The sequence below is a fragment of the Dama dama genome, chromosome 21, assembly GCF_033118175.1.
Source record: "Dama dama isolate Ldn47 chromosome 21, ASM3311817v1, whole genome shotgun sequence".
Taxonomy (NCBI): Eukaryota; Metazoa; Chordata; class Mammalia; order Artiodactyla; family Cervidae; genus Dama; species Dama dama.
Window position 1 is genome coordinate 15417996 of NC_083701.1, and position 19524 is coordinate 15437519.

General features: G+C 43.5%; 1 protein-coding gene across 3 annotated transcripts in view; it reads right to left on the reverse strand.

Annotated features, from left to right (window-relative positions):
• The window catches only part of NSMCE2 (NSE2 (MMS21) homolog, SMC5-SMC6 complex SUMO ligase), a 232104-nt gene that overhangs the window by 1172 nt on the left and 211408 nt on the right, over positions 1 to 19524 (reverse strand). For all 3 annotated transcript variants that reach the window (XM_061123215.1, XM_061123216.1, XM_061123217.1), the window contains 2 exons: positions 7397 to 7497; positions 6898 to 7004 (listed from right to left, as the gene is read on the reverse strand). In XM_061123215.1, coding sequence (XP_060979198.1) covers positions 6898 to 7004; positions 7397 to 7497 — 208 coding nt within the window. The remainder of the gene's footprint in view (positions 1 to 6897; positions 7005 to 7396; positions 7498 to 19524) is intronic.

The window sequence follows — 19524 nt, forward strand, 5'->3', positions numbered from 1 at the left end:
TAAGAGCGATGCCAACGTGGCTGGAACGCCCAGGGCAAGAGGGAGGGCGTTTGGAGATTTGACTGGAAGTGTGTGGGATTTTGGATTTTATTTTAAATATAAAAACCCTCGAGGTGGTGAGATAGGAGAGGGATGAAATTTAGCATACATTTAGAAAACATGACTCTGGCTGTTTAATGCAGACACAGGCGGAGGGGAAGCAGAGAACTGAGGGGGTCATGCAGCAGCCGTGAGAGAAAGGGCAGCTTGGATGAGGATGCAGCTTCCAGACACAGCCGGAAGTAGAACCCAGGGGTCTTGCTGATGGACCCGATGTGGAGGGTAAAACAAAGAGCTGAGCTTTGTTCAGAGTTTGGCCTGAGCTGAAGGGCCTTGGTGGTACCCTTTATCTCCATGGAAACAACTGGAAAACTAGGTTGGGATGGAATCAGGCAGGAGTCCTGGCTGCTACACATTCTCTCTGAAATGCCCACCAGTCCTCTCAGTGGAGAGGCTGAGTGGGCTGATGGGGACTCAGGGGAAGAGCTGTGGCTGAAGAAATCAGTGGGTGAGTCATGCTTCTGTTTAGATGTGGTCTCCTCTGAAGGCAGTGGGCTGGATGAAGTCACCTGATTTCTTCTCAACATGAACCAGACTTGGGCAGAGTAAAGTGCCCAGTTTTGGAGTCAAAGCCAACCTAGGTCTCCATGCCTACTCACTTGTTATGAGACCACCGGCAGCTCGCTTTGACTTTTGGAGCCTCTGCATCCTCAGATTTACAGAAGGTGCAGAATCCCAGCTTCAGTGCTCAGTAGCGTTCATTCCCTTTACTGCCTAGAGCTTGCATATCTCCAACACAGACATGTGAGCATTCGTGCATTCATTTGACCCTCTTATGTGAGTGGCCCTATGAAGGGTTCGAAGCATCCGGCTGTAAAATACAAATACAGGTTCCTGTCCCACACAGAGCTCTGGCCCAGTGATCTGAGACAACCCTCCAAAAAGCACAGATCAAAAACGACAAAAACAAGACAAAAGTTATAAACCAGAAGGGGAAGAAAGCTGATCATGTGAGGTCTAATCTGTCCAGCAGTAGAGAGCTCAACCATGTAACACAGAAAAGAAACTTTTTCTTGGTCTTAATTTCTGGACCAAGGCATCTCTCTATGAGAGGAGCATGAATCAATGTAATGAATAATATGCTTGCTAACAATATTTATATTTACTGAAATGTGTCCTGTATGGTCAGGTACTTGTGTTAAAATGTGAGGCTAGAAAGGTGACCATGTGAAAGAGGATGGGGGTGACTGGGCCAGGTATGATGACTTGGCTTCGTTTCAGGGTGTGGCTTGGAGGTGCTTGAGAAGGGCTTTACACTGATTTAAAAGACCTTAAGGTCTCAGAGTGAGTTCTTTCTTTCAGTATGAAAGTCAATAAGCTGAGATTATGAAAAGATGCTTTCCTGACTTTGGAAAAGGCGTTTCTCACCACTTGACCTTCTGTGACATGGAGATGCAGCTTGAACTCAGTGGCTGAGATGACCCTCAAGCTGATGCTTATCACCCGGCTGATCATCTGCTCTGACTGCCCTGCCTGGCTGGAGTACCCCCCAACCAACTCCCCCCACGGCCTCCCCTCCCCAGGACAAAGTCTTTAACACCAATAGCCAGACAGTGAATAAGCTGTTTTAGGGAAGTGGAGAGTGAGGTGGGGAGGACTTCCTGATGACATCAGTGGTTTTAGTCAGTAAATGAGAGCATTCTGAGAATGTGTGATGGGATTAACCACACTGCTCAGCTGCAGAGCTGGCTGCACATCATCCCAGGGTTACCCATGTCAGACAAAGAGGGCTGAGCTCACTTAGGGGATTAAATCGGGGGACAGAGGCATTAACCCAAAAACCCTCTCGAGGGGAGCCAGATAGCCTAGAGACACAAATATAGGCTCAGGAGTAAATGAGAGTTGGGCTCCAGCCTCCTGGCTGTGATACTCTGGGCAAGTGTCATCAGTAATGGGCCTCAGGTTCTTCTTCTAGGAAGGCGGAGCATATAGGACTGTCGTGAGAAATGAGTGGGATGCCGTGTGACAAGGGTCCAGGAATTCACGCAGGTGCTCAGTAAGCCGGTTCCTGCTCTAGGACACTATTTCTGTTCTCAAGAACCTTGTGGAGAAGAGCCAGCCCCACCTACAGTGCCGGTGGGAGGCCGACATGCCACAATGCAGAGAGGTGCCGTGGGAGCAAGGAGACAGGGCACTTTGTGCAGCAAGAATGAGGGTTCTGGGAAGGCTTCCTGGAGAAGAGGTTGGTGCAGGAGAACCTTCTTTCTCACCCCATCTCAAATAAACACACACCAGTTTCTAAACTGAAGAGGTAAAGACAAGGTTCATAATGACGTGATACTGAATCAGGGCGCTCCTCCTCTGGAGAAAGAACACTCTATAAGCATTAGTGCATTCATCCCCACGACATCCTGGTGAGCTAGGTAGGTGTGGCCACACCCGTCTTAAGCCCTCGCGTCATCACTGTGCAGGAGTCAAGCCTACAGGCCTGGGAGGAGACGCTGGGTCTGGAACTTGGGTCACTGACAGGGCAAAACATTCCAGCACAGCAGTGGGCAAGTGTGTGTCTACTGAACAAAGGGACCCGGGTCTCAGGAGTCCCAGAGGCTGTGGGGAACCTTGGCCTCAGCATTAGCAAAAATGTACAGGATTGTGGGTCTTACGAGCTCCTGGGTCTGGGCCCCAAGCATTCCAGGGTCCACCCAGCTCTAGAAAGCAGGTCTGGAAATGTGAGCAGGATGGATTCTCATCATACCTAAACCCAGAGGGTAACTCGAGCCTACATCCTCTGCGTCTGAAATGATGTGTCACTAAGCAGTGAGGTAAGTAATACAAACATGAACAGTCTCGACCTCAGTAACCCGGCTGCTATTTGTTTAGCGCTCTGTAGGCCAAAAAAGAGCTTTCTTCTAAGTGGTTTGCTTCTCCATTGCCAAGAAATTTGCTGGTGCAGACCTAAACTGGAATTCCCCACTGTCCCTTTGATCCTGAAATACTGTGAGATGGTGCTCTTTTCATTTTACAGATGAAGAAACTGAGACTCTGAGAGGTCAGTGGTTGGTTCATGGTTAAAATAGGGCCTCTAAGCACATTGCTGGAGTTCTGCTATTCAACGACACATTTCTATTCAACCTAACTGTCCTCTCCACGCTCTTAAATGTGACTGTTTGCTAATACAGTCTCTGTTCTTAAACCAGAAAGCAAAGAAATGACTATGGAAAACTGGAAGTATCTTATTCATGTGAAAATCATGAGGCAGTTTATTAGTAAGATAATGAACAGACTGATTATTCAGAGATCTGCTTTAGGAAATTATTTTAACTAACAGTATTTAGTTAGGGCTAAAGTCTCAGCGGTTTTCTTCTGACTTAAGCCCATGCAGAGAGATGTGTCAAGAGACCTCTTGGATAGTTAGAGGGAGTCAGTGCTAGTAACACAGTGTACCTGGAACTCCTGTCTAAGAAATCAGAGTTGGAGCCAACAAGGAGGAAGAACTGAGAAACTGAGATTTCTCAAACTGAATGTGTCATGGACATTTTTAAACAAAGCGAACCCAGAAGTGCTCATCGCCCAAACATGTGTCCTGGGAGATGACACTAATTCATACTTCATCAGGAACCTCTGGGGTAGGTTTTGAAGAGGCTCTGGATTCCAACCTGCTGCCAAATGCAGTGTAGCTCATCCTCAAGGCCCAGTCAACCCTGACTCCCCTCGCCCCCCTGCCACTGGCTCCTGTGAAGCTCAACTCTCTAGTCTCTCTTCCCCTCTCTCCCAGCTACGTCTCAGACTGCTTTGTTGGAATCTTCTTCCTCTGACTGCCCTTTCAGAATGGCAGAATGCTTTTTTTGCGGGCCTCCATCAGGTGCTCTGGGAACACAGTAAGCAGAGCAGAGCTGCATCCTGGCTTCACGTTGCTCAGAGCCAGGCTAAGGTCCCATCCTGGGGGCTCTTGGCTGGCTGTCACATCTGGTCCAGAGCTGCACCTGGCAGATGTGTGGGTCTGACTCTTCTGCATCAATAACCTGTCGATCAACATCTCACTCAGAACTTCTCCCGAGGTCAAACACCCACATTTTCTGCACCTCATGGATACTTCAGGAAGAGGAGGAGGAGGAGGAGGATACTTCAGGCTGTATTGCTAGGGACCTCAAACTTAGCATGACCCTCTTATCATCCTTCCTAAATGCGTTCCTCTTACACCCTCTCCACTGGCTAATGACATCACCATCCTTCTAGACACCCCGTTTAGGCATGTCAGTCATCCTTCCACTTGTTCCCTCCAGCTTTCAGTTACAGAATTCCGTCCATTGTACCTCCACAATCATCTTCTCCTCAATGCCCTTCCACCTATGACTCTGGTCTCAATCCCAGCGCTCATGATCTATAACTTAACTACTACCACAGCATCCTAACTGACATCTTCACCTCAGGGCTTTGTTCATCCATCCCTTAAACCGCTACTGGAGTAACTTACTAAAACCCAGTTTGACTAGCATATTCCCTCAAAACCCTACAGAACAATGATGGCAAGAAAGACGAGGAGGACGGGATAATGTTTACTTACCACGTGACAGGTGCTTTCAGGGCTTTCTGTAAATCTTATTCAAATTTCAAACACACCACTGAGGCAATTTACAGCTATGACTGTCAATTTATAGACGAGGAAACTAATGAAATCATAACATTTAATGTCCTCTGCGATGAGTACAGAATAGAGAGAATTCACATACACCACTTCCCTCTTACTAGAGCCCAGAGCATCCTTCCCATCACCCTCTAACAAGCAATAATTGCACCTGTATCTACTATTCCCCAAGTGGAACAGACTCTGAATGTGGCAAGCCTCTGGGCTGGAAAGACTCTTCTTCACCCTTCTCTGAAATCCTTTTCATTTTTCAAGGCCCAGCAAAAATACTACCTTTGCTGTAAACCTCCCAGACGTCCTCCACTTGGACTTCACTGTTATTACTAAGCTATGAGAATCTGCAGTGTTTGTGGAATCTGCATCCAACTTAAAGAAAAGTATGGCAGAAAAATACCCACACTTTCCAAACGCCGGGTGTTACTCAGGAACTTCCAAACATCATTTACAATTCAGAAAAGGCAAAGGATATTAGAAAGTCAAAGTATGTAATCAAGAAGATGTGTTTCAGTGCAAGCCTGTTCTGGGAGTTGCTCCCACCCATCCTGGGACTTGGGAGAAACGTGCTTTGTTATCAGTACCTGTCCTTTCCAAATCTGACTTGAGGAGAATATCACAAACTTTAAGGAAGAAGAGCTGTGAAACAGAGCTATCTGGGAAGGCCTATTCTTAGCAGTTATGTTAACAAATTAAAATTTTGCTTTTCAGAGAATAAACATAGAAAAAAAAAGAAAGGAGACAAGGAAGGCTTAGACGTCCAAAAACAGAGAAAATTACACTCACAGGGAAAATGGAAGGTTCCCTAGGGAAATGGGACGTCTCATTTATAAGCTGGAAAGTCAAAACAGACAAAAATGTACTCAGACAATCTTGATTTTGCAACCATTAGGCAGGTTTTCCAGAATAAATAGGGCAAATTACTTGACTGAATGACCATTAAGATATCTACAGTCGCAAATGCCCTATCTCTAAATCCACACCCAGATGAGGAGTGGTGGGGAATTCCAATTTAGGTCTGGAACAGAAAATTTCTGGATGATGGAGAAGCAAAGCCACACATCAAAGGGACTGTTATCAAAGGTCCACTGAGAATTGGTCACATCTGCAATTCCATTCCTTCAAATCTGTGATAAGAGCGCGAGAAATGCCAACCAAGTCAAAGCCAGGCTAGCCAACTCAGGGTTCTATGTCATTGCAGGAACAGAGCTCTGTGTGTGTTTGTGTGTGAAAGGGGTTTAAAAATATATATATATAAAGATTCTCTAAACATTCCAATTAAAAAGAAAATTCTCATTGAAGTCATCCATGAATTTACTTAAACTGTTCACGAAGTTATTTACGTAATTAAAGATATGAAAGTTTTTCCTGGACAATCAAATTTTGATCATCAAGACCAACAAAAACCAAGACTTCTCTGATGGACCAGTGGATAAGACATCACACTTGCACTGCAGGTGGCACGGGGTCTGGGAACTAAGATCCCACATGCCGTGAGGCACAGCCAAAAAAAAAAAAAAAAAGACCAGTGGATATGAATTCTTAGAATGACAACTTAATACTTTTTAAAACAAACTATCTGTATTGCAGAATGAAAAAAAAATTTTTTTAAACCATTCCTTCTTATTTGGGTTAGGACATATAGAAAGGGGAAAAGAAATCTCTCAACATCACAGTTCTCCTTTATTTCTTTCAGGCACACACAGGGCTTCCCAAGTGGTGCTAGTGGTAAAGAACCTGCCTGCCAGTGCAGGAGATATAAGAGATGTGGGTTCAATCCCGGGGTCGGGAAGATCCCCTGGAGGAGGGCATGGCAACCCACTCCAGTATTCCTGCCTGGAGAATCCCCATGGACAGAGGAGCCTGGCACGCTGAGGCCCATAGGGTCACAAGGAGTCGGACATGACTGGAGCAACTTAGCACGCATAGCACACACAGATTTATAAAAATTCCTGTTATCTAATGATGAGAATTACATCCAACTTCCTTTTCTTGTATTTTGAAGGTGTGTTTGAAGCTCCTTCAGCTTCTTCCCAAACAGATTACTAATTTTTCCCCTTATGTGTTGTGTTTCCTGAAAACCGGCTTCCATGTTTACACTATCCCTCCGGGTGAATGGATTTCAGGGGAGGTTGAAGCAGCTTTCCCTCCAGCATGAACACACTGCCTGGGACTGACCACCCCTAGGAAGGACCACTTCCCTTCCTGCAGCAACTCACCAGGCCTTTTTCTTCCGCCTGTGCTTGGACTCAATCATGCGAACAATGGCTTCCTCATCGTAGGTGTGGCCACACACTTTATTTTTCACTGGTTTCTTCATTTCCAACTGTAATCAAGAAGACATTAGGCTTTCAGGAATGATGATGACCAGCTTCCAGTAACTTCTTCAAGTCACCGATTATTTGGCACTGCTGTCGCCTAGACCTGGGGCTCCCGAGGTTTAACCTCCCCATCTCGTGGCTCTATGTAACTCTCAGGGCAGAGGGCCATAGCAGAAAATTCAGGGAGACCAGAGGCCTCAATGGCACCTGGCCAGTGGGGCAGGAATATACTCGTAGATCCCTATCCCTAAGGACATCATGGCCTGCAAACTCTTTCCCAGGTCTGCTCCTCGACCCCTATCACTTTCCTTTCCTCCCTCGTCAACTCCAGACAGGAAATAAAGTCAGAAAGCAAAGGGGAACTTTTTGCCTCTATGAAGCAAAGTGCTAACAGTACCTGTGTAATGGGGCAAATGAAGTTGGTCTGACTCTGAGTCACAATCATATCTTCATCAAGTCCTTCCGTGCTGTCAGCCTCTCTGTCTGCTTGAAGACCGTCTAGAGGGGGAAAAGGGAAGCTGGTGAGTCTTGTTGCTCTAATGTGCCAAGGACAGGAATGGATGGGAGGAAGGAGGTTGACAGATTTTCAGGGTCTCTTTGGTATGCACCCCTGTGCTAGGTGCTAAGGTGCATATTAACTCTTCTGCAGGGGGAGATGGGGCTCTGCCCATGTTTGGTAAGGAAATAAACTTGGAGCAGTGAAATAACTTTTTCAGAGTCACCGAGAATGATTCTGCGGGGGAGGACTGTTCAGTCATCAGGAATGTGGCTTTGGAGTCAGAAGGACTTGATTATCTCTGTCACTTCCAGCTGTGAGACCTCGGGCTAGCAAGGTCTTTGTTTTTTAACTTCTCTACTTTATAATTTCATTGCAAAGATTAAGAGGTGAAGAATTTCATGTGCTCTGCACAGCTCCTGGCACAAAGATACATTCAATAAATGGTAATTACTGTTGGATAGTACAGGGATTCTCAAAATTTTGAGTTGAGAACCCTTCTGTACTTACAGAAATTATTGAGGACGCCAATACACTTTTAAAATGTGGGTTATGTTTATCAAGATTTGCCACGTTAGACATTATTAAGACTGAGGAATTTTAAAAGACATATTTATTAATAAATTTAAAAATAATAACCCCATGACAAGCTAACATAAATGATATCTAAAAAAATTAAAAATAATTATATTTTCTAGAGTAACAAAAAAGTTAGAGATAAAGTATTTTTGAAAATATCTTTAATATGCGACTTAACAGAAGACAGTTGGGCTTTGATATCTGTGTATTCACCCAGTCTGTCGTGATACTGCATCACGCAGCCTTGGGAAAAATTCACTTATGAAAAGAAAGAGGGTGAAAAGGGCATATGACATCTTAATATTATTATGAAGATAATACTGACCTCATGGGTACCCTGAAAGGTTCCCTGAGTACCCAAAGGGCTCCTGGCCCACACTTTGGGAACTGCAGAGCGAATACGTGGTAGGGTTGGCTTTGAATGTAACATATTTGATTCTGAAATGTATGTACTTTTAATGGTCCTTGCCCTTCACCAAGGGAAACTAGGTAATACATGACATTTGAATGGGGGTACTGACAGAATCTCACATGAAAGCCTTTCTTTTTGGATAAGGGAACTTGTCATTTTGCACAGAAATCAAAGATCAGTAGTGTTTTAAACCCAAGTGTGACGGTGTAGTCCTTCTTCCTCCTTTTCTCCTTTCTCCCTTCCTTTCCTCCTTTCATTCTGGGAAAATAATACAGATGTTAAAAAAATGCCTCATTTTTAATGTGTGAGGGAAACCCTTTTCTCAAGCTGAGACGGTTCTGCACAACTTTTAATTCCTAGAACTGCTGGCCCTGGCCTTCCCCTTCTGCCAGATAGAGTGTCTTCTGGAAAAGCACCCTTGGAGACAGGAGAGGGCTGCAAAGCACCTGTTCAAGGTCACCCAGTGAACTTAGGACCGAAACTCAGGCATTCTGCCCCCAATTACTCTGGTTTTTCTGGTGGGGGTTTCTTTTTGCTTTAGTGACTAGTGCTATTTATATACCAGCTTGTTGTATTTTCTTAGAGAAATGTCCCCCAAACAGTTGTTACTCCTTGAAGAAGGCAAGAGGGACGCCCTTGGAGCTTAGGACTTCCTGGACGGAACATTTTCTTTTAACCATTGGTGGTTAAGGTACAGTGCCTGGCGCCTCTCACCTTTTCAAGGGGCTATAAAAATGTCTGAGACCTTGAAAACCACATATTGGATTCAAAACAGGATTACTACAAAAAACTGAAATTAATCAGTTTTAAAGGTCTACAAAATGTAATGTTGGGTTAACCTCATTAATGGTTGATTTGGTCATCAAAAATATTTCATTTGGAAGCAATATGTAGGCTGGATTTCAGTATTAATTTAATAACTCCCAAGTATGTGGAGATAATTGCTGAGAAATTAATAGCCAATTATAGGCTAAATCACTTATTTGGAGCCAAACTTTTTCCAAACCAAAACTATATGGATAAAAATATGTTAAAAAATGTTGCCAGCAATAAAATTATATTGAATGTGGAGGTTGCCAAAGTTTAGTATGCTTGCTGTGATATGAGCTGGGGCTTCTGAAATAATTTTCCTAAGATCTGTGAAGGGTTTCTGGGCTTCCCAAGACCTATCGTTGGTATTAATAGCACAAGAGTCAGACTCTTAAGAGAGTCTTTTTATCAACCCAGTGATTCTTCAGGTTGGCTCAAGAAAGCTGGGCAAGTAAGGAGAAAAGTCAAAGGGCAGGGTTGGGAGCTCTTCTGATTCTTCAATTTACTTTCCAAAGTTTCCTCCGGGGGCTGCCACAGTCCCTTTCGAATTATGCGTTTGACAGTCAAAATAAAAGCACCTCTTTGTCCATTTCTTACAGGGCTCATTCTGAACAGATAGCACATTTCTGACTATAGATGTTATACTGTGCAACTCACCAGAAAATCTGCTGGGTGAATCACAGAGTTCAGACAATGTGAAAGACTGCAGGTTTTCTCTCTCTCTTTTTTTTTTCTTCTATTTTTAAATTTCAAAAGGTAGAGGAAGCAAGAAAGCACAGCTCAAATGCAATACCAAGCACCAGGGAAGGCTGAGCAGGGAGCTCAGAAGCTGTAGGTGGCTATCAACAGCAGTGATCATGAAAGAAGAAGGTGACAAAGTGAGACTGCGGAAGAAGGCCAACAGTGAGTAATAGCCCATGGACTGAGAGTCTAAAAAGAGAAAGAGCCTCAAGAGCTAAACTTCTCTTGAGCTAGAACATTTCCTCACCCGAAATCTGTATTTATAGAAAGTGATATCAACGTTGGGATTCTACAATGTGCTGAACAAAAGGTTACATCTGGCAATAAGTATCACTTACACTAATCTCAGACGGTAAGGAATCTGCTGGCAATGCAGGAGACCCGGGTTCGATTCCTGGGTCAGGAAGATCCCCTGAAGAAGGGGACGGCAACCCACTCCAGTATTCTTGCCTGGAGAATTCCATGGACAGAGGGGCCTGGTGGGCTATACAGTCCACGGGGTCACAAAGAGTTGGACATGACTGAGCAACTAACACACACACACACACACACACACTAATCTACACAAAAAGACACAACTTTTTGATAAGCCCACTGAAAGGAAGATTGGAGAGGAAAAATAGAGATTGTCTACTAGAATCACAAACGTTTTTAAATTGAGGTTACTGATTTTTATTCTCTCATTTATTTGAGAAAACGGAGATCCAAAGACATTACAGGTTTTGTTCAAAGTCATGCAGGGAGTTAGTAAATCAACATGAGGCTCTATTTTCTTGGTGTGGTTAACTGGAATACTAAAACCAGTGGGTAGGTTCTGGAAGCCATCCCTCCCTCCCCCAGATAATTATTTTATTAATAATAATACCTCAAGTTTATTGACTGCTACATACAGCTACTGTGCTCAGCACTTTATAGACATTATTTCACTTAATCCTCACCAAACACCCATGAACAACTCTACTGCTATCCCCACTGTAGAGACAAGAAAACTGAAGCCCCACAATATTTTTAAGGCAAAAGTAGAAAATGTCAGCATTATAATAAAGAAATAACTGGATTAAATCAGTTTGTTATTTAAGAGAGCTCAAAAATTTTTTCTGATTAAAAAGAGAAAGACAAGATGATGAGTCACAGTGTTTCCATGTACATAAACAAGACATGTTGTCAGAAGCATATGTGCCAGCTGTTAGCTTCCGATCAGATGGGCAGATCTCAGACCCACACCCGACATCCATGCCCGGGCCCAGAGCACCCAAACGAAGTGCTGAGGAGGGAAACCTGGGTATGAACTAACATTTATAGAGCACCCACGAGGGATATATCAGGGTTGATTTAGTAACTTGAATGGGATTTTTTTGATGTCATAAAATAAAAACTAAAAGGAGAAGACACAAAAAATGCTGTAGTAGTAATGAAGTGAACAAGCAAGGATTTCCAAAGGTCTGCGAATACTCCCCAGTGATGCAAGGTGAGGGGCTTGGTGAGGGCATTGATTGGATCCCCAAGATGTGGGTTCATGGTTGGCCAGCTGTGACCGTCAGTGAGCAGCTGGATCCTCGTGTCTGTCATCCCCTCTCCTGGTTCCCCAAGCCCAAACCTTTGGAATCATTCTTGATCACTGCATTCCTCTCCCTTCATTCCTGACATCCAAACCACAGGCAAGTTCTGGTGACTGGTTCTAAACTATATTCCCTAAATCAAAGCCGAGCCTTTTCTCATGATTTCTACTACATCTTAGTCCAAGCCACTATGGCTTCCTGCCCAGACCTCTTCAGAAGCCTCCTAACTAGAAGCCCTCCTTCAACAAGGACCACCATCTACATGCACACACCGCCCCCCAACCTGCCACTCCAACCTGCTTCTCACAGGGGCCTGCACAGCCAGCTCCTCAGACCAGTCCCCTTCTCGCCCACTGTGCTCAGGTCACACTGGTCTTGTCTCTATTTCTGGAACATGCCACGCTCTTTCCCATCTTTGACTTCTATACTAACCTTCCTGGAATGTTCTTCCTTCTGATCTTTGTTTGTCCTGCTTCTTCCTGTCATTTTAAAATGTCAGTTTAAACACTATCCCTTTGGAGAGGCCGTCTCTGACATCGTGAGCTAATAAAGAAGACGCCCAGGCCTTCTCTACCCCATCTCTCTGCTGTGACCACACAGCACATCTCTGTAAGTGCTTTCTTGTCTGTCTCCCTCTCTTCTTCTTTCCCCCTCCCCTGTTCTCCTCCAGAAAAGCAGGGACTTGACTGTCTTATTCACTGACCTGTTTTCTGGGAAGAGAACAGGGGAGGGGGAAAAGAGGAGAGAGGGAGACAGACAAGAAAGAAGCACTTATAGAGATGTGCTGGGGTAGAGAAGGTCTGGGTATCTTCTTTAGCTTACGAGGTCAGAGGAGGCCTCCCCAGATTCTAAAATGTCCTTGGGCTTCCCAGGTGACTCAGTGGTAAAGAATCTGCCAGCCAATGCAAAAGACTCAGGAGACACGGGTTCGATCCCTGGGTTGGGGAGATCTCCTGGAGAAGGAAATGGCAACCCACTCCAGGATTCCTGCCTGGAGAATCCCATGGACAGAGGAGCCTGGTGGGCTGCAGTCCCTGGGTCACAAAGAGCTGGGCATGACTGGGAGACAGAGCATGCACACACAAAATGTCCTTGGCATGCAGTAGTAGGTGTTCAATAAACATCTCATTAGTGAAGTGCTTCATCCAACAAGGCAGGAGTGGGAGTATTTTTCACAAGGATATACTTTACATATTTAACAGATGTGGCCACACACACACACATACACACACACACATTTCACACAATGATGATTTCATAGGTTTTAGGCAAACAACAGAGAGGACCCCATTCTAGCTCAGGGTTCAGCCTTGGACCCTGAATTCCACGTCAAAGGCAGGAAGTAAATTTAAGTGTTACAATTATAGTAGGCTGTGTGGTAATTACAAAGGAGAATCCAGACATGGTTTTGTGGTCAGAAAATACACTTGGGCCTGGCCACACACAGCCCTAGTATTAGTCACTTGTCTGTCTTCAGGCAACCCAAATTTGGCTGACAGTTAGACAGTTTTATGCCAGCTGGGAATAAAAGTTGATTGCTATGTGCTTTTTCAATTAAGTCTGAACATTTTTCTAAAAGCACTTTTCTCCTGAAAGTTAGCAGCAAATATTCTACAAACATTTGCTGCCCGCTTGAAATGCTTATTGGACTGCCCGGATTATTTTACTTGCACTATTCTGGGACGGCATATTTGGAGAGGTTGAGTTGGTACACGGAAGATCCCCTCCCTACCCTGCAAAAGAAGACTGGGTCCAAGTTGGAAACTCTATAGTTACAGTGTCTGCATGTGTGTCTGCGCCAACTCCTGACTTGTTTCTCCCACCCAGCAACCCACAGCTTGGGCTACCAGTGGCTGCCTCTGTGAACTTGGACATACCTTAGACTTTGAATGGAAAGAAGTATGTCAGCAGGCTCAGTCCCTTTGGCTTGAAATTGAGGAGTGTGTGTGTGTGCATGTGTGTTGGACACTCTACTACTAATGGGTATCTAGCTCTGTTCTTGTGGCTTCCTTGGTGGCTCAGACTGTAAAGAACCTGCCTGCAATGTAGGAGACCGGGGTTCGATCACTTGGTCAGGAAGATCCCCTGGAGAAGGAAATGGCTACCCACTCCAGTAATCTTGACTTGAGAATTCCATGGATAGAGAAGCCTGGCGGGCTACAGTCCATGGGGCTGCAAAGAGTCAGACTCGCCTGAGCATCTGACACTTTCACTTTTCAGCTCTGTTCTCAGTTTCTTCCTGGGACAAGTGGCCTGTCCTGAATGCTAGCGCTTTGGCTGGGCCAAGCTGCCACTGAGGGAATCCTAGCTTTGGTAACTCTCTGACACTGGCTAAGAGCTAAGACTCTTCTGTCTGTGAATGGCTTTTGCAGAATTAAAATGCAGATGATGTCCAGATAGGGCCTACAGTATTAAAAATTTCCTAGGAGTTATAACCTTCATAGGACAGCAAAATTCAACAGACACAATTTCAACAGGAAAATACTCAACAAAGGTAGATTGAGTTAATAATCAAAACAATGAATAGAACATAACAAGGATGCAATAAATTCTATTTATCATATATGTATATATATACATACACACTTATATTTTATTATAAACCAATGTTATATGATTGTAAATTGTTGTTGCTATTGTTATTTTTGGTCTTCCATGGTGGCTCAGATAGTAAAGAATCCACCTGCAACACAGGAGACCTGGGCTCGATCCCTGGGTTGGGAAGGTCCCCTGGAGAAGGGAAAGGCTACCCACTCCAGTATTCTTGACTTGAGAAGCCCCATGGACAGAGGAGCCTGGTGGACTACAGTTCATGGGGTCGCAAACAGTCGGACACAACTGAGTGACTAAGAACACACACGGTGTTATTTTTCTCATGGCTTTGTGCCAGGCACTATGCTTGATATTGGCAAAAAATAATCCTTGCCCCAGGGAGCTCAGTCACACAGGACAGACATAAACAATGCAAAGCAGTCTTGTGTGGGCTATGCACGTACAAGATATTGTGGAAAGAAGCTCCCAGGAGGGAACAGGGTCAGCCTCTCTGAGGAGCTCACAGTTGATCTGTGTCAAAGAGGAGGCTCTTTCAACCACATTGTCTGATACAACTCTGCCACCCCCTTAAATGTGAGCATTTCACTCACACCTGCCTCAGGTCAGCATTCTGATCAATATTCTTCCTTCTTTGGCTAGCTATAATCTCTACTCATCCCAGATTCTACATATTTTGAAGAAGCTATATATATCCAATGCTACTCAATCCAACCCAATCCAGTCCAACCAAACCCAATACAATGCAACCAAATTCAACCCAACCCAATCCCTACAATCAATATCTTTTCTTTGAAATCCTTTAACACCTACTGTATATACCACACTCTTTTAGCTTAAACTTCCTCATTATTCAGTTGTTTTATGTGGATGAAATTTCTTTTCTGGGTAGACTGAAAGCTCCTTGAGGATAAGCAGTGTGTGTTAAGTCAAGCCAGCTCAACTCAAGTTGTATGAATTAAACACCTGATCTGTGCCAAACTACAGAAATGCCAGTGGAAACAAAAAGGGTTAAAATCAGGTGTGGTGGGCGAGACAAACACTTACATTTTGTGCAATGAGTGAAATAACAAATCTGTTTTGTATAAAGTACAAAAGCAACCTAGAGGCTCTTGCAAGGTGGGGTGAGCAATCGAGGTGAACCTCCCTGAGAGAGTGATGACTAAGCCAGGCTCTCCAGGGAGGTGTGATAAGAAGAGGGAAGGACACTCAGGCAGTGAAGATTAGAGTGTTTAGGAATGTGGGCTTGGGGACAGCCTGCCTGGGTTTGAAATCTGGTCCTATTACTTTATTAGCCTGGTGCTTTTGGGCGAGTTTCTTTGTTTGTATCTTCTCGGCTGTGAGATAGGGCTTATAATCGTACCTACTTCCTAGAGCTGTATGAGGATTAAATGAATTAATGTGTGAAAAGTTCTTAGAAGGGTGTAGGGCAAATAGCAGGTGATCAATAAATATTGTTATGATGATTAATATTATTACTCAGAATTTGCATGGAGCTAGCATAGAGTGGGTACCTGTAACATATATACTCTGTTCATTAAAAATGATCTGCTGAGGAATCACCCGAAGAGAAACCACAAAATTGTTCAAACTGGGGTTCTGAATGGGATGAGCCTCCCATGCCCAGGGCAGAGGGAGACCTAAATTAGCCCTGTTGTATTAGCTGACCCAGCACTAGCAACATCTTAGGTTTCTCGGCCGTGTTCACTTCCACGGCTCTTTCAACAAACCCCTCTGAAGATCTTAAAAGTACACTGATGAAGAGTTTCAGCTTACATCCTCCAGAAGAGCTGACATTTTCATTAGATGTACCCTTTCTTGTTATCATGCACTTGTTAAGTTTTCTACTGCTGTTTTAGACACATTCTTTGTCCTCAGCTGATGTCATGTACTAATTTGCTCCCATTTCTTTCTTTCTTAATTTATTTTTTTTGTCATGCTTACAGCATGAGACCTTAGTTCCCCAACTAGGGATTGAACCTGTGCCCCTTACTGTGGAAGTGCCAAGTCCTAACCACTGGACAGCCAGGGAATTCCTACCTCCATTTCTTTAAATACTGTCAAAATACGTCATATGTCAAAACATGAGGGTTTTAAAGTAATCAGAACCCAATGCATTTTACTGGTGGGACAAAAAACCAATCCTTTGAGATGTGGTCTTACAATATCCATGTTAAGTCAATAAACACTGAAAATATCCTCAAATTCAGTACATGCATTCAGTACGTCTTAAGCAAGTACAGAGAAGGTTTGATGCTCATCTCTAAGTTTCTAAGCAAAAGCAGACAGTCGAATGCACACATTCTATTTCTTTGCTTTGGGTAAGTATCTAGAAAATCACATGATAGGAAAACTGATTAGCTAGCATGGAGATGGTCTACAACTCTCAGTTGTTTAGATCCATAGAAGAATATGAAGCCAGTAAACACCAGAAGTGGAAAAATCCCATTTGGGTTCATCTTAAGTTTTCTTATTTCAGAGGCTTGTAAATACCACCCATCCAGGGACCCAACACAGTGCATGGGACTTGTTCCCATATGCTTTCCAATCTCTATCTATAAACTATCCTGACTCTGGCTCCTTTTCATGCTTACTGGTGCTGTCCTAATTCGAGTCCCCAGCACTTCCTATTTAGAACTCTGCAAAAGTTCTTTATCTCTCTGCCTCAGTCTCTCCCCGATCTTTATTAACACTCTAGCTAGTCATCTTTTTAAAACCATGGCCTCCCATGTGGGTTTGAGCCCTGATTAGGGAACTAAGATGGCACACACCATGGGACAACTAAGCTTGTGTGCTGCAACCGGAGAGCCTGTGCACCTCAATGAAGACAGGACAGCCAAACAAACAAAAAAACCCAAACAACAACAACAAAAACCAACCTTGGCCTCCTCAGCAAGACAACAAGATTTTTCACTACTTGGCCCAGAGTGTCTTCATCGCCCTCCTCAATCCCTTTCCCCATATCCATTTCAAACTAATTATAGCCTTAGCTCACACTTGCCAGGCTGTTCTGCACCTCTACCAGCCCTTCACCTAGCAGTCTGTGACCACCCTTCAGGATTCAGTTAATTTAAAAAAAAAAAAAAAAAAATTCAGTTAATTTCCTCTGTGAAGCCCCAAAGCAGAGGTGATTCCTCCTTTAGCCTCCAGAGCATCTATGTAGATGCTGATATCATTTGTTTACTTCTCCATCTTCCCTACTAGACTGTGAATTCCATGAGGGGAGGAACTCTTTCTTATTTATCTTCATATCCTCAGGGTGCCAGGTAACGTGCAAGAACTTAATAAACGTCCATTGAACGACTGGTTGCCAAAACAAGAGAATGTTTTGAATATTGTTATATATATAAACTGACTGTGAAAATAAGACGAAAACAGTGAAGAAGACTGTTTTGAAGGCAAATATTTTAGATCTTTAGATCTGGTCTTTGATCTAATTACCTTTTCTCCCCCCTGAAAGGGAACCATTTTACATTGTCTGGGTCATTCCACTCTCCATTCTCTATTTCACCTCTGTGCAAAAGCAAACTACCAAAAAGCTGGATGACAGACAGAGGTTGTATTCTAAGAAACAAACTATTCTACATTATGTCTTTATATCATCTCTGATTCTATTATTCCCTTGCCCCAAATCTTCTATGTCCAGGGGAAAGTACAATAATCATCAGTTGTGAAAAATATGTAAATCATCTTAAGTTTGCTGAGGTTTAAAGAGAGTGTACACATAGTGACATTCAAGTACAACAGTTTCTATAATAGAGAAACACTGGGGAAATCTAGATATTTGACAGACTGAGAATTTACATGAACTGTGACATCCCCACTCAAAATCTGACAGAAATTAAAAACAATCTTTGTCATCAGAAAATGAGGTGGGAAAAAATGAAAACTATATAGGTGGTATAGTTAATTTATCTTAAAGAAAGGTATCTAAAAAAAAGACTGAAAGGAAATAGGACAAGACACTACAGCCCACTGTGTCCTGGTGACATTACTGTATATGTGAACTGGCAGTAAATGAGCAGTCAAGGACATTGTTTAGTTTTTTAAGAATAATTACTTCGCTTGCACTTCTTATATCTAGTCCTCTTTATGAGACCAAGTAATATTTAAGAAGTAAGTAGGGCTGATGGCAATGCAGATGGATGGATTTGTTTATTCAATTTGTCCAACTGAAACACGTTATGAAACCAAGTCTAGAGATCATAATATTTCAAAAGGGAACTTTAAAATTTATAATTGCTCAACTTTAAAACTGCAACACTTCAGGTTTGGTTAAGACAGGGGCTATGACACCATTTTCATCCCTGATACATTTGAGATTTATTATCCTAACGGCAGTTACAATCTTTCAATATTGTAATATCTGAAAATATTGAAATTCAATATTTCAATATCTGATCGCTCACAGATAATCCATCACAATGTAATTTAAATAACATCATGTCTTCCATCTCTAATTTTGAAACTCTAGAGAAGACAAGAATGAAATTCTTCTAGTGAATGCAAGACCTTAATAACAGAGTAAAGCCAGCACCTATATCATACTTTGTTTTGTAAAGCTTCTCAAAATAAATGATATATTTTGAGCCTCAGAGGATAAAAGGTAAGAGGCACAGAAGACATCCGTTGTGGGATAAAGCACAGGGAAGGGGAAGTATTTGTCTTACTAACCGAGAACAGGCCTCAAGTCTAATCAGATACGTTCCTCCATATGATTTATCCAGCACAGTAGTTACAAAATGCCCTGGAATCTGGCATTAATTAAATATGCTTATTTTTCCTTTTCCCATGTATCTGATGAAGCACATCAAGGTTTATTTTTGATCCATTTAAAAATTCTCCTTTATGGTGGCACAACATAGTCATGTTTAAAAAAGAAAAGAAAAGAAAAAGAACAGAAAAGAGAAAGGGGAATAATCCCTAAAGTATACTACCATGTGGAAGAAATTAAAAAAGGTTAGAGCCTGAGGGACCAAATCGAGTGAGGCTTAACAAGCCTGTCAGCAGCAAAGTCAGCGAAGCCACCCAAAATGCAGACCAGCTCCGCAGCCTGCAGAGTGCACAGAGCCAATCGAGCTTCCGAGAGCCGTGGACCCGCAGACAGACGCTCTGGGCCACCTCGACATCTGTTTTCAGTTTGCAGGGTCTTGTCTGAAGATAGCCGAGTGGAAAACATACCAGAATGGGGGGGGGGGGGGGGGCGGGGAGGGGTGGATCCCTGCCAACTGGAAGGAAGAAGAAAAATGAGAGAGAGAGTGAGAGGGAATGGGAGAAAGAGATGGAGAAAGAGAAGGAAGAGGATGGGGAGGAGGAGGGGGAGGACGAGAGCAAGGGGCTGAGGGCTCTGGGGCATCGTCCACACCACAGCCCCAGGA